We start from the raw sequence: 13,378 nt of genomic DNA, 5'->3' as shown, positions 1-13,378 counted from the left end.
AACTGAATAAAACATTTGAAATGAATTTACCTAGCCACTCTCTTTTTCTTCAACAGTCATGGAGTAAGCTTGTGGAAGACTACCAGGCTGTGTGTAGGCAGCTGGAGGCTGTAGAGTGCAGCATTCCTACTGTGGGCCTGGTAGAGGAGACAGAGGAAAGACTTGTTGAAAGGATTGCCCTCTTCCAGGTCAGTACATCAACGAGACTTAACACCCATGCACATTTAAATGCATCTTGATACTGCCTGGCACTTTCAAGATGTCATCTGACCCATCCTGAAAGCTGTATTCACTCTTGTCATGTATATAAATTCTCCCTGTATCCGCTAGCGTCTGAAGGCCAGCCTGACGGAGCACCAGTCCCAGCTGTACCAGGTCCTGGAGGAGGGTAAGAGGCTTCTCCTGTCTGTTGGCTGCTCGGACTTGGAGAACCAGCTGACCCAGCTTGGAGATCACTGGCTCTCCTCCACCACCAAGGTCAACAAGGAGCTGCATCGCCTCGATTCCACGCTTAAACACTGGAGCAGGTGAGGGTCTAATAATAGTCTGAGTTTGTTTTGTTTGACAGTGGGCCAAATAGTCAAATCAATAATTTAGCATTGTGAGTCAGCATAGCTGTTTGTGATACTCTGATGCGGAATACTGAATGATAAACACCTTGTAATCTTTCTGAAGCTGTCAGTAAAAAAATAAGTTTAATATTGTTTGTGCTGTGTATCAACTCCAGGTACCAGAGTGAGTCAGCAGAGTTGAGCCACTGGTTGCGTTCGGCCCTGGACCAGCTGGAGTTCTGGACGACACAGTCCGTGACGGTGCCTCAGGAGCTGGAGACCGTCAGAGACCACCTCTGTGCCTTCCTGGTTAGTTTGAACAAGATAAAATGAAATAATAACATCTATATTATTAATGAGCGCATGATTAGATTGCAATGTAACTCACTGTCATTTTTGTCTCTCATAGGAGTTTTCCAAAGAAGTGGATGCTAAGTCGTCTTTGCGCTCATCTGTGCTTAGTACAGGCAACCAGCTGCTGCGACTGAAAAGAGTGGATACAGCTAGTCTCCGGACGGCATTGGGTCACATTGACACTCAGTGGGCTGAGCTGTTGACTCGTATTCCTGTAGTACAAGAGAAGCTGCACCAGGTCTGAGAACAGATGCCGTTGAATTTCAATTGTTTTTTTCCTCCCCAGCATTTGTTTTGGCTAGATTGTTACCTATCTGCTCTCGTCCCCTTAGTTGCAGATGGAGAAGCTGGCTTCACGGCACGCCATCACAGAGCTGATGAGCTGGATTTCTCTTTTGGAAAACCTTATTCAGGAGGACCAGGACAAAATCATGGGAGCTGTAGGCTCAGAGGCGGTCCAGGGCTTCTTACAGAAGTACAAGGTAGACAACAGCTTTTTTTCTGATACCAACCAGAGTTCAGTAGTTATGTATTTTGTGTCTTTTCTCTTCTTCCATCTTCTTTATCAGTCATATGGTGTCTCATTTATATTCCAAAGGGTTTCCGCATTGATCTGACCTGTAAGCAGTTGACTGTGGACTTTGTAAACCAGTCAGTGCTGCAGATCAGCAGTCAAGATGTGGAGGGAAAGCGCAGTGACAAAACAGACTTTGCTGAGAAGCTTGGAGCTATGAACAGAAGATGGCAGATTCTACAGGGGCTCATTGCTGAAAAGGTAATTTTTCAGTCACAGATATCCTCTTGTGTATTTAGGTTTTTGAAATTGTTCTGAATCCCATTTATATTTTAGATTCAGCTTTTGGAAGGACTTTTGGAAGGTTGGTTGGAGCATGAAACTGGAGTTCAGGCATTGAATACCTGGCTCACACTACAAGAGGATAAACTGAAGAAGAGACACAAGATGACACAAGAGGATGTAGCATCTGTGCAGAACGCACTTAAAGACTGTCAGGTACACATGCATACACCAGTGCTATGGATGCAATACATGGTTTGAGTTTTATTTTTCAGAAAGGAAAATAAAAGTCTGTTTGTCGCAGGAGTTGGAGGAATTAGTGAAGGAAAAAGAGAAGGAACGAGAGAAAGCAGAGGAACGAGGAAACACTCTCATCCAGGATAAGACAGGAGCAGCTTGCTCTGTTGTCAAGGAGACCCTTCAAAGATTAAACCAATCCTGGGCTCATTTGGACCACATGGTAAGCTGCTTGGAACCCTTATGACTCTTGCCTAAATGCCCCGATTGTGCATCGCAATGCTTACACGTTTTGTTCTCCTAACCTTCCTTTCAGATAAGCCAGATGAAGGTGAGCCTGCGGTTGATGCTGGAGCAATGGACGCTGTACCGGCGAGCTTCAGAGGAGATCAATGGTTACCTAATGGAAGGGAGGTACTCTGTGGCCAGGCTGTGTCTGCTAAACGGGTCTCTCGAGGCAGTGCAGCAACAGGTGGAGAGTTTGGAGGTGAGGAGTGCAGATGTGTGCAGATAACACCTATTAATGCCTAAAGTCCTGCTTGGGTGTCAGATTGATTGTAAACATCTGCTCGGGGTCCAATATAATAGTGGTTTCTCTTGGAAACTTTGAAGATGAAATTAACTTTTTTGCGGCCCTCTGTGTTTTTAAGAACCTGCAGTATGAGATGGATAAACAGGAGAGCAGCTTGAAGAAGTTTGTCTCTGTAACACACCAGCTACTGACAGAGTGTCACCCATCTGTAGCTGAAACCCTCAACACAGCCCTCCAGGAAGTCAACATTAGGTAGGCATAACCAAAGCAGGTCCCCCGAGAGACTTCAACTCATATGGCGGCAACTTCTGAGCCGAGGTCAATACGTACCAATACGTTTCTCCTTCTCCGTTACAGGTGGATCAGCCTACTCGAGCAGATCTCAGAGCAGCTGAGAAGCTGTAAAGCCCTACTGGGGCTGTGGCAGCGCTACAGGTCATTGTGTGGCCAGTGTGCGACAGCAGTTCAGAAACAGGAAGACCGTGCCGATCGCCTGCTGAAGAGCGCCATCGACCGGGAGATCACAGAGGAGGAGAGCAGCTCCTGGATAATGGACTGCGATGTGGGTAGAGAAGGGACAATGTAACGCCGTCCACCATACGATTCTGTGAAACAAAAACTGTCAGCAGTTGAGGCTTACCCTCGGCCTCCTTTCTGATATTTTATGAATAAGCTGCAAAGCGGCTTGTCAGCTCACTGAGGATTCACAAAGCCTCTTTCCCCTCTGCAGAATACCAAATTGCTCCCTGCTCCATTGTCTGCTTGAATGTAGATTCACAGCACAATCGAACAAAAGCCTTTTTGAAAAGGAGACTGCAAAGCAAAAGACAGGCCCCTGATTTACACTACAGGGGTCATCCAGTGTCCCGCTGGGCTGGCAGGGCCATGCTGTGCCATGTTTTTTTACTGAGCATCTCTGACTCAAACTTATATATGGTTGAGAACGGCTCAGCAGCACCATAAAACACTCTTTATCGTTATTTCTCCATTGGCTGTCCATTGTGGAAAGCTTTTTACAAGGAGGCAAAAGGATCACAGGGTCCTCTTTGGTTCAGGAGCTCTTTCAGAATCCACTGGATAAACACATGACGTTTCACAATATTATATCCTTTACAAATGTATGAATTTCCTTTGCAGTGAAAATATAGTCCTGTCTGCCCTGCGCTATCCCTGTACATATAAATAGTGTGACTTTCTCACACTTCTTCATTTACTCACTGTTACTAACAGGCCTCTCTACGATGCCATTACTGTTGCAGGCGTGTCTTAGGGACCAGGCCTCAGTGCAACAATCCCTCAAGCAGCTGCAGGCTTTAGCGGAGCAGCTGAAGAGCCAAGTCGACGCCTCCTCTTCTGCAGCCCTCCAGTCCGACCACCTGTCGCTCACACAGCGCCTAGCAACGCTGGAGCACGCCCTTCACAGGCAGCAGGAAGTAATGCAGGTAGGAAAGCAGGGATTCGTGGGCAGAAACAATGACATACACGTCCACTGTTTTCTATCTAAAACCTCAATATATGAATATGTTGTGGCATCACTTTGGTATTCTCTCTGTTTCTGTTGGACTGTTTACAGTCTGGTTCTCAGGCCTGTGCGGGTTTCAGAGAGCAGCTGGAAACTCTGATCCGCGAGGCTGAGGAGGCAGAAGAGGTTCTGAAGGAGTCCGACCCAGTCGGCTCACCAGAGCTCATTCTGGTCGAGACACGTATGGAAAGATTGAGGGTATAAAACAGTTACTGGCTTTGTTGTTGTTGTAGAATATGCGTAATATGCATTTTCACAAAATTGATCAAGTATAACATTTCAATCTGATCAAAAGCTTTGATACTAATTCAATACTAATAGATTCACTTTCCTTTGACTGAAAAAGCAATTTTGGTCCTTTAATGTAATGTAATGTAATAATGCATTCCCAGGTTTACTTGTTGAAGCTGAGCAGCCTCTCTCCAGACCTGGAGCGCGTTAATGAGTCTGTGTACAGACTGCCAGTCAGCGACAGAGATGTTAAACGGCTGCAAAGTCTGAACAGAGCCTGGGCCGCTCACTCCGCTCATCTCTCTGAGAGGTTCAGGTACCTAAAACCTTTAGATTTTAAATCAAATAAGTCTACCATATGTAAGAATTTAACTTTTCACCTTACTTCAGAACTATAAATGTGAACGATGGAGCTCATTCCTGCCTGTATTCAAGAGAGTAATCATTTTAATGACTTATTAATTTCTTTTAATTTTTTTTAATGCTCTCTCTCTCAAAACCAAATACACGACACAATTGTCATTTCCTCACACTCAAGCGGCCTTTGTGTGCCTGTGGAAGCGTCTGTTCCCAGACTTCTTTTTTTATTGTGCAACAACTCAACTGTTAAAATCTCCCAACCAATAAATGTGAGGTGTCGCGTCACCAAAAAAAATAATCCTTGCTTCTTTGTGGATGCGTTCTCTTTACTCGTTAGAGCTTCCTGGATGGGCACTTACTCTTTATCTTGACCTTTAAGCCTTTATTTTGTACTTCATGTTCACGTACCTGCACATTGCAGCTTTTTGACTGGTTTGAAAGTTCTCTTTTCTTTAAACAGCCAGACCAAACATTACAATGAAATCAATGAGTCATAAATAAAAAAGGAAAAAGTTAACTGCCTTTTTACAGGCCAGTGAGTCTTTGAAGTTATATTTATTTTTGTATTGTAGAATTATACAAAGACCCACCTTTTAAAAAAAAGTTTAATTTGACTCAGAAAAACTCTTATGTGTTAATATTGTTTATGTCTCCAGTAAACTGCAGGCGGTGTTGCTCCAGCAGCAGAGTTTCCTCCAGAAGTGCGAGGTGTGGATGGAGTTCCTGTCGCAGACCGAACGGAAGCTGGCTGTTGACATTTCAGGAAACTACCTCGATCTGCTGGAGCAGCAGAGGGAGCATGAGGTCAGAGAAACATTAAAGTACATGTAAATACTCTTTTTGCAGAGAGTGTATGTGTGTGTATTTTATACTGTTGCTATATATACATTTGTGTATGTGTACCTGTAGTTGTTCCAAGCAGAGATGTTTAGCAGGCAACAGATTCTCTACTCCATCATCAATGATGGCCATCATATGTTGGAACAGGGACAAGTGGACGACAGGTAAAAACACACACAAACCTAAATATATATATATGAAAATATCTTATTTCATGGAACCAGTGTGTGCAGTATACATGCTTCTGTCTCTCTCGTGTCCACTTAACAGAGACGATTTCAGTGTGAAACTGGCCTTGTTAAGCAATCAGTGGCAAGGTGTGGTGAGACGTGCCCAGCAACGAAGGGGCATTATTGATAGTCTGGTCCGCCAGTGGCAGAACTACCGGGAGATGTCAGAGAAGCTGTTACAATGGCTTCAAGAAGTGACTTGTGATACGGATGAACATCAGCCAGGAGAACCAGTCGCCTTGCAGCAGGCCAGAAACGTGTTGGATCAGATTCAGGTTAGCCCCTCAATTATCAACTTTTATCACATTTCTAATCTCAAGTACATTTCAGGTGGATGAAATAATTGGTCCAGTCACTCCTGCTCTGCCCCAGACAAGTTATTTTGCCTGAAAGCTTATTCTAAAAGTTTTCATTATGTATGAGGCTACTGGGCTCTTGAAGTCATTTGAAGTATGTAGATACAAAAATGTATCCTAAAAAAGAATTCTTAACACGTCAAACGTCAATTACACTTAACACTAAATTGTCCTCTCAGTAACAAACCCTCACCTCATCCCCAAAACTTAGACTCCCTTAGTTAACCTGTCCCCTCTCTGCCCACTGTCCCTGTCTCTGCTCCTCCAGCTGAAGGAGCGAGTGCTGCACAGGCAGCAGGGAGGCTACATCCTGACTGTGGAGGCCGGCAGGAGCCTGCTGTTGTCGGCCGACGACAGGACCGAGTCCACGCTGCAGACGGAGTTGATGGAGATTCAGGACAGGTGGAGACACGGCCACCACCGCCTGGACAAGCAGAGGAGGGAGCTGCACGGCTTGCTCAAGGTAAGTCAAAGACTACAGCTGGAATTGGGTTTTCATATTATCTCTTTTGTTCTTTTGGGTCTTTTCTTGTCTAAAACATATGACACCACAACATTTAAGACTTTTTTTTGTGTCCCGCCTCTTTCCACTTTCTGTTTTATCCTCCGGTACATTGGCCTGCAAAATTGAGAGCGTTTGTTTATTTTTCATTATACAAGAGAGTACTGAGTAATCTTATTATAGGACATCCTGTACTAGGTTTGTAAGGCCTCATTTGAGCACTGTCTGTGTTGAAGGCAAAAGCTGTGTTTCTCTACTGTGCCGCAGAGTGCAGGGTGCCGAAGGGCATCTGAGCCCTTAATGAGTCCACTCGGTTATACATTCAGGACACTGAAACCAGGTCATCGCATGAATTATGCAACGTTGCATCTCCACTCCTGAGAAGACGGAGAAGGAGCACACTCACTTCTTTTGCCAGATAAATTGGACAACGTGGCACAAAGATGATTGTCAGGCCTGGGCAGGCATCCAGCTAAGCAGAAACGCACATGCAGATTGGGGACACTGCACAGGGAGCTGTAATCATTTTGAGCTTTGCGAGGTAGATTTTGCAAGCTGTGATAGCGCACCGTTGTTGTTTAGAATGGAAGTGAGTGACGCACTATAAAAGATTCTCCTCTTTCTTCCTCTCGATCGTATTCCCCTACAGTCTTAGTTACTCTCTCTGTGTCTCTCCTCCTGGCTTTATATTTAAAGAGCAGCTTTTGAAGATATTTTTGTCCTATCCTGGCTCCTCTTTTGCCATGACTTGTGCTTCAGGTATGCTACTTAGCTGCATCATTTATTACCAAATATCACCCTGTATTTTTTTCAGAATTGGACCATTATCTGGACTCTAAAAATAGATTTAATCCGCACCCTTTGGAGCAGAACCGCATTATAGAGCTGTCTCTTCTTGTCTGTTGGATTTTTGCTTTATCACTCTTTCCATGGGGCTGTTTAAGAAGTTCACAGCTCAGTGAACTGTGTCATATATATATGTGTGTTTTATGACCTAATTCTTACTGTGTGTTTCTGCGTGTTTAGAACTGGGAGCGATGTGAGAAAGGCATAAATGTTTCACTGGAGAAGCTGAGGGCCTTTAAGAGGAAGCTGTCTGTGCCGCTGCCTGACCACCACGAGGAGCTGCACTCGGAGCAAATCCGATGCAAGGTGAGAAGCATATGATGCACACATATTTAAACTGTTTTCCTCCTGGTCTATGTTTTGCATTTGTGCAAGATGCACATTCATATTCTCTCTCTCTCTCTCTCTCTCTCCTTTGGTGTCTTGCTCCTGATCTGTTTACCATATTAGTCTTAGTACTTGAATTATGTCTCTAATGATGCTAACCGGTTGCCAGGATGCTGCTGGAATGAGCAAATGTGGATGCTTTTTGTTTCAAGTTAGTCAATTAATATTTGCCTGAAAATTCACATTATTATAATTTGCAGTTTGTTACTAACCACTGTACGGTGGGTGCAGGCCGGTTTCATGCATGACTTGTCCAGAGCTCCTCGGGGAGGAGGAGGAGGCCTGTGAGAATAGCGGCACATAGCATCAGCTCAAAGGGAAGAGGGGGTGGGGAGAGAGAATCGGTGCGTGCGCATGAGAGTGTGAGAGAAAGACCGACAGAGAGAGAGAGCATCCATGCTTGCAGTGGGGGTATATTTTTCTATGTGTGTGTGCTTCCGTCTGTGCCTATTGCATAATGGAGACGTTCTCCAGGTCAACAAACGATTACACCGCCGCAAAACCGTCACAATGACGGACGAGGAGGCGATAGAAGGTTTGATGCGTCTGTTACCTTATCTTTCCTTTACCCTTCAATGGAACTGTTTTGTATTCATATTTGAATGTAACTTGTTACTTTTATTTATTTCTTCTTCAGGAAATTCAAATGATTGCATTTTGAACAAATATTCTATCTTTCTTGGCATTTTTTGCTGTGTGTATCTATTGTCAGTTTAATGTTTTGCTTCTCCCCTTCCCCGTTTGAGGCTGCAGCAGCTGCAGTTGAGCCTCATTGGTTCGTGCTTAAGCCTTTGTCGGTGGGATAGCAGGCTGGTCTTCACATTTAAGGGAATAGTTCACTCTGTGTATTGTAAATCATTTCTTTTCATGTCATTTGAATGCAGGAGTTGGAGAGCAGTGTGGAGGGCTGGACCGATGACCTCACTTCCTTGTTCCTGCTAAGGGAGACCTTGGAGGGCGTGGTCAGTGCTGATGACATCACAGTCCTACGGGAACGCCTCCAGCTACTACAGCGCCAGTGGGGGGAGGTCTGCCACCAGGTATATTCTCACAGTACACATGGTGATGCTTAATCTGGGGTGTTTTTAAAAGGGTGACGGTATTTTGATTTAAAAAAGAATTATCTGAGTAGTCTGATTTATTTGTATTAAAATTAGTTCTTTGCGTTTATCTTCCAACAATTCTTACCCTTTCCTAATTATCTTATCTTTACAATGATCCCTTTCCCCTTCTTTTCTCACATGTCCTCTCTTCCCCACTCTGTCCTCCCCTGTGTCCCCCCCAGCTTTCGCTGCGTAGGCAGCAGGTGAGCGAGAAGTTGAATGAGTGGGCAGTTTTCAATGAGAAAAACAAGGAGCTGTGTGAATGGCTCACACAGATGGAGAGCAAGGTCTCTCAGAATGGAGACATCAGCATTGAAGAGATGATCGAAAAGCTGCGCAAGGTGATTAACTGCACACAATTCAAGTGATGAGTCAAGATTGTTTTTACATTTCCTGGATCTGGGCCACTGTGCACAGATGGATTTATTTACTTGCAGAATATATTTCCTGCCCAATACCTAAAAGTCAACTATTTACTGTAAAACAATAACAGCAGGAAATTAACCTGAAAATGTTATATCATGTAAATACAGATTTCTTTGAACAATGTGTACATATCAAGAAACATTTATTGCCATAATATGTCAGACATACAAGGAATTTGACTTGGTGGTTGGTGCATGAACTGGGATTTATTTATAAAAAAATAATCACTAGTAATAGTCGCATGTTTGGAATATTCTTTTTTGATAGTGAATTGGCCGTGTAAATGACACTACTCTGCCTTTAGCTACTAATGTGGTCACATCTGCAGCGCTAATGCACAGTCGCATGAACACACAAGCACTGTACCCCACACTCCCACCTCCCGGTGGTTAACCTACCTAATGCCTCTCTACCAGGACTACCAAGAGGAGATCGGTGTAGCTCAGGAAAACAAGCAGCAGCTGCAGATTATGGGCGCACGCCTGGCTGGGTCCAGCCAAGAGAGCAAGGCTGCCGAGATCCAACACAAACTCAGCAAGGTCAGCGAGCGTTGGCAACACCTGCTGGACCTCATTGCCGCCAGGTGGGTGTACAGGACTCTGAAGAGCAGCTCCAGAGCGCTGTTTGTTAGTACAAGTTGAGTAGACAATGAGGTAACAGGAATACCGTTCAAACTACTTGTGGGCTTTAATTGAATGATTCATAGATAATATCCACTGCATCGACACGATTAACATTTAAAAGGTTTGCGCTAGAACAAATGTAGACAGGATTATTTAACTTTATCTGGTTGGGCTGTAGCTTATGGTCTGATAAATGAAGAGTAAAGTGATTTAGATGAAAAGAGGTAATTTAGTCACAAGGCTTACTCTTCATAATTCTGATCCTTTGCTTCTCAGCTCCTCCAAGTATAGAAGAGATTATTTTAATCAGTCCTTGTTTGGTTGCCATGGCATCCTTCATGACATGGGGCATTTTGAGGCATTTTCTGAGTTCCTTGGTGGTGTCAGTGGGGCTTTTAACTTAGTGAAGCTGTAGACTAAGCAGAGAGAGGTCACATTCCTCATCTCAGCTCATTCTTTTTTTCTTCATCTGTCTTTTTGAACCTTACCAGAGTTGCGATTGTAGAGCAGTTGGCAACATGGTGTAATTCCTTATTTTTGCGTCAATTTAATATTGAAAACAAGAACTCCTCCTTTCTGTGTGCTGTGAATGGAAACTCTCATGACCCCGAACATTTGACTCGAACTGCCCCAGCTGCCCCACCCCCACAGCGGTCTTCCGGCTGTTGTCCTCTGGGACTGCAGTGGATGAAGGAAGAAAGGGGAGGACTGGGTCTGACCTCATGCAGACAGCTGCACTCTCTTTGTCTGTATATACGTCCTCTACATAAACACAACGATATAGGCCGTCTGTAGCTGCTTTATAATGTACTGTTTCTTTTTAGATTTTTTTTTCATGCAAAAATGCTTTGATAGCGTTTGGATGTTTCTTTTTTCAAAAAAAACAAGGACCTTTCATTCTTTAGTAGATATGGTTTACCGCACATTCTTTCTTCTTGATGTGAACAATCCATAGAGGTTCGCTGATCTGCATGCAGCGTCCAGTCTCCGCTTCTGTTCACCGTCCCATTTGTGTGTATCTAGTGTATGATACTCAGACACAGGCCAGCTCTGTGGCACATGCCTCTGACTGTAAGCCTCTATTTAGAAACAGCAGCACTTGTCACTCTAAAGGCACTCACTCACACACACATACACACACGACTCTTGGTGTTCTCTTTTTTTAACCTTGGAGAGTAACCGTTGAGTAGTCACAGTTGTGCTACCCAGCCACTACCTGCTTGCCCTCCCCCTCTGCACAGAGTTTAGAGAAAGTCCCATGTGGAGCACACAGACGAGAGAGAAGCGTGTTTGGATCAACATCGCTACACTTCCTGATAGTAACGTTGTCTTTGGGATCTCCGCACCCCCATGGTTTTGGATTTAGGGACGGATAATATGGCGGGATGCCCGAGTGAGGATCTGCCAAATTGTGACTGCGATGTCAACAGGCAGGACAAACTTTTCTAAAGACTTTATTGTACACAACTAGTTTCTACTGCCTCGAAAAAGCTCCATGTGCTTCCAACGTGCAAAGCTTATTCTTCTCATTCTCTTGAAATAGATTATGTTGTGTGTTGTTATCCAGCTACTGCTGTGTAGAATAGAATTTTCTAGGATTATTTATCATGAGTGCTACAGCATCCAGATAGGTATGTTATTATACAGCTTAATCTTCTTTCTGCTGTTGTTTGTTTTAGCCTCATGGTTTTCTGGGAATCTGGTTTAACTAGTGTTTAAACCTATTTAGTGGTCGTAGCAGTAGATTATGTGTGATGCTGTGCAATATCATCCCATGATGTAAACAAAATCACTACAGCATATTGTGAGATTTCACAACGCTGGTTCAGGAATTTTGCAAATGTGGTGTGCAGCTGATGACATGCAGCGCATACTGCCACATCACGTTAGAGCTGCAATGAGAGTAGAGTAGCCCTGCTGAATGTGTCTACACTTTCCAGATGTCATGAATTTATCACCAACACCTTCGCTCCTATTAACAAATACATGACAAATGGTGCCCAGTTTATATGTAGAGGCCAGCAGAGATTCATCCCTTCTAACATGATTATCTGTGCAGATCAGAAATACTCCTCCTCACACTCATTTTTCTTCTGCTCGGTTTTGCTGAACATGGCACATGTACATCCAAATATGTTTTCAGTAACTATCTGTGATGAACATCGTTCCTGTAATGCATTTCTTCGGTTACATTTTGACAAAAAAAGAAAAGAAATGTTTCCGTGATATTTTCATGCATTTAAAAAAATGCCATCAGAAACCAGTATCTCTTCTAATATTCCTTTATTTGATGCAGCAATCAGTCATTTATATGTTAAGCATGTTTTATGATTTCCTAAAGTCTTGCCTCATTATGTGACATGCCTCGGTGTTTACACTTCTCCCATCATTTGACTCCGACTCGCTCTCTGATTTGTTTGTCTACCAGGGTAAAGAAGTTGAGGGAGACCCTTGTGGCGGTGCAGCAGCTAGATAAAAACATGAGCAGCCTGCGTTCATGGCTGGCTCACATTGAGACGGAGCTGTCCAGGCCCATCGTCTACGACACCTGTGACGACCACGAGATTCAGAGGAAACTCAACCAGCAGCAGGCGAGTGGGACATCACTCACATTCAGAAGCAATGGAAATGACATGTCTTGCAGGCATGCTACTAGCCATATGCACACTCACGTGTGCAAGCGCCTTTACAAGCCGTAGAAACAAAATAACAGCAGGATATGACTCAAACCACGTTGGTTTAAAAGCTGTGGCATTGAATCACAGGAGCATGACTCATGCATATATCTCTGGCTGCTTGTTTAAAGCTGGCCTTCAGTCGGTATCCGTACTGCTGTCAAGATGCATCTCTAACTGGATTCTGAGACGCCACTGACTCTCCAGAGTTACCTCACACATGCATTTACTGTGCTTACACAGGCTGATTGTGCTCCTTTTTATTTTACACCGAAACCATGAAGAAGCACAAAAAAACGTCAAGCAATATTCAACCTCATTCAGAGGAATGCTAATACAAGCGCTGAAAAAATCATTTTTCTATTCTCTCTGACTTGCAGGAGCTGCAGAGGGACATAGAGAAACACAGCACGGGAGTGGCGTCAGTGTTGAACCTGTGTGAGGTTCTGCTCCACGACTGTGACGCCTGCTCCACAGAGACGGAGTGTGACTCCATCCAGCAGGCCACCAGAGGACTGGACAGACGCTGGAGGAACATCTGTGCCATGTCCATGGAGAGGAGGCTCAAGTCAGTGCCTCTTTGATTAATTCAAATTCTTGATATCTGCTTACTCTGCACTCACTTGTGCGATATTTTTTAAGTTTTTAAAGTTGCAACAGTCCATTCAATCATAAATAGTTGAGATGTTTATATGTATAACCTGGGAATCGGTAATTCAGCATTTTAGATGTACGAGTATATTTCCCTTCCATTGTATACTATACCATTGTTGACTATGCCACTACCTATTATGCTATCATGTAATT

At 43.9% G+C, this 13,378-nt stretch overlaps 1 protein-coding gene across 8 annotated transcripts in view; it reads left to right on the top strand.

Annotated features, from left to right (window-relative positions):
- syne1a (spectrin repeat containing, nuclear envelope 1a) overlaps window positions 1-13,378 on the top strand; it is a 114,788-nt gene that overhangs the window by 91,687 nt on the left and 9,723 nt on the right. For all 8 annotated transcript variants that reach the window (XM_037448716.2, XM_037448715.2, XM_037448713.2 and 5 more), the window contains 24 exons: window positions 57-188; window positions 331-527; window positions 728-860; window positions 961-1,143; window positions 1,238-1,387; window positions 1,504-1,680; window positions 1,756-1,917; window positions 2,006-2,161; window positions 2,255-2,425; window positions 2,589-2,722; window positions 2,828-3,032; window positions 3,730-3,912; window positions 4,044-4,190; window positions 4,385-4,539; window positions 5,240-5,387; window positions 5,493-5,587; window positions 5,694-5,928; window positions 6,278-6,472; window positions 7,538-7,663; window positions 8,629-8,784; window positions 9,030-9,188; window positions 9,690-9,856; window positions 12,325-12,487; window positions 12,952-13,139. In XM_037448716.2, the coding sequence (XP_037304613.2) occupies window positions 57-188; window positions 331-527; window positions 728-860; window positions 961-1,143; window positions 1,238-1,387; window positions 1,504-1,680; window positions 1,756-1,917; window positions 2,006-2,161; window positions 2,255-2,425; window positions 2,589-2,722; window positions 2,828-3,032; window positions 3,730-3,912; window positions 4,044-4,190; window positions 4,385-4,539; window positions 5,240-5,387; window positions 5,493-5,587; window positions 5,694-5,928; window positions 6,278-6,472; window positions 7,538-7,663; window positions 8,629-8,784; window positions 9,030-9,188; window positions 9,690-9,856; window positions 12,325-12,487; window positions 12,952-13,139 (3,917 nt within the window). The remainder of the gene's footprint in view (window positions 1-56; window positions 189-330; window positions 528-727; window positions 861-960; window positions 1,144-1,237; window positions 1,388-1,503; window positions 1,681-1,755; window positions 1,918-2,005; window positions 2,162-2,254; window positions 2,426-2,588; window positions 2,723-2,827; window positions 3,033-3,729; window positions 3,913-4,043; window positions 4,191-4,384; window positions 4,540-5,239; window positions 5,388-5,492; window positions 5,588-5,693; window positions 5,929-6,277; window positions 6,473-7,537; window positions 7,664-8,628; window positions 8,785-9,029; window positions 9,189-9,689; window positions 9,857-12,324; window positions 12,488-12,951; window positions 13,140-13,378) is intronic.

This window comes from Pungitius pungitius, chromosome 20 (genome assembly GCF_949316345.1).
Source record: "Pungitius pungitius chromosome 20, fPunPun2.1, whole genome shotgun sequence".
NCBI lineage: Eukaryota > Metazoa > Chordata > Actinopteri > Perciformes > Gasterosteidae > Pungitius > Pungitius pungitius.
This window is presented reverse-complemented; position numbering and strand designations above follow the sequence as displayed.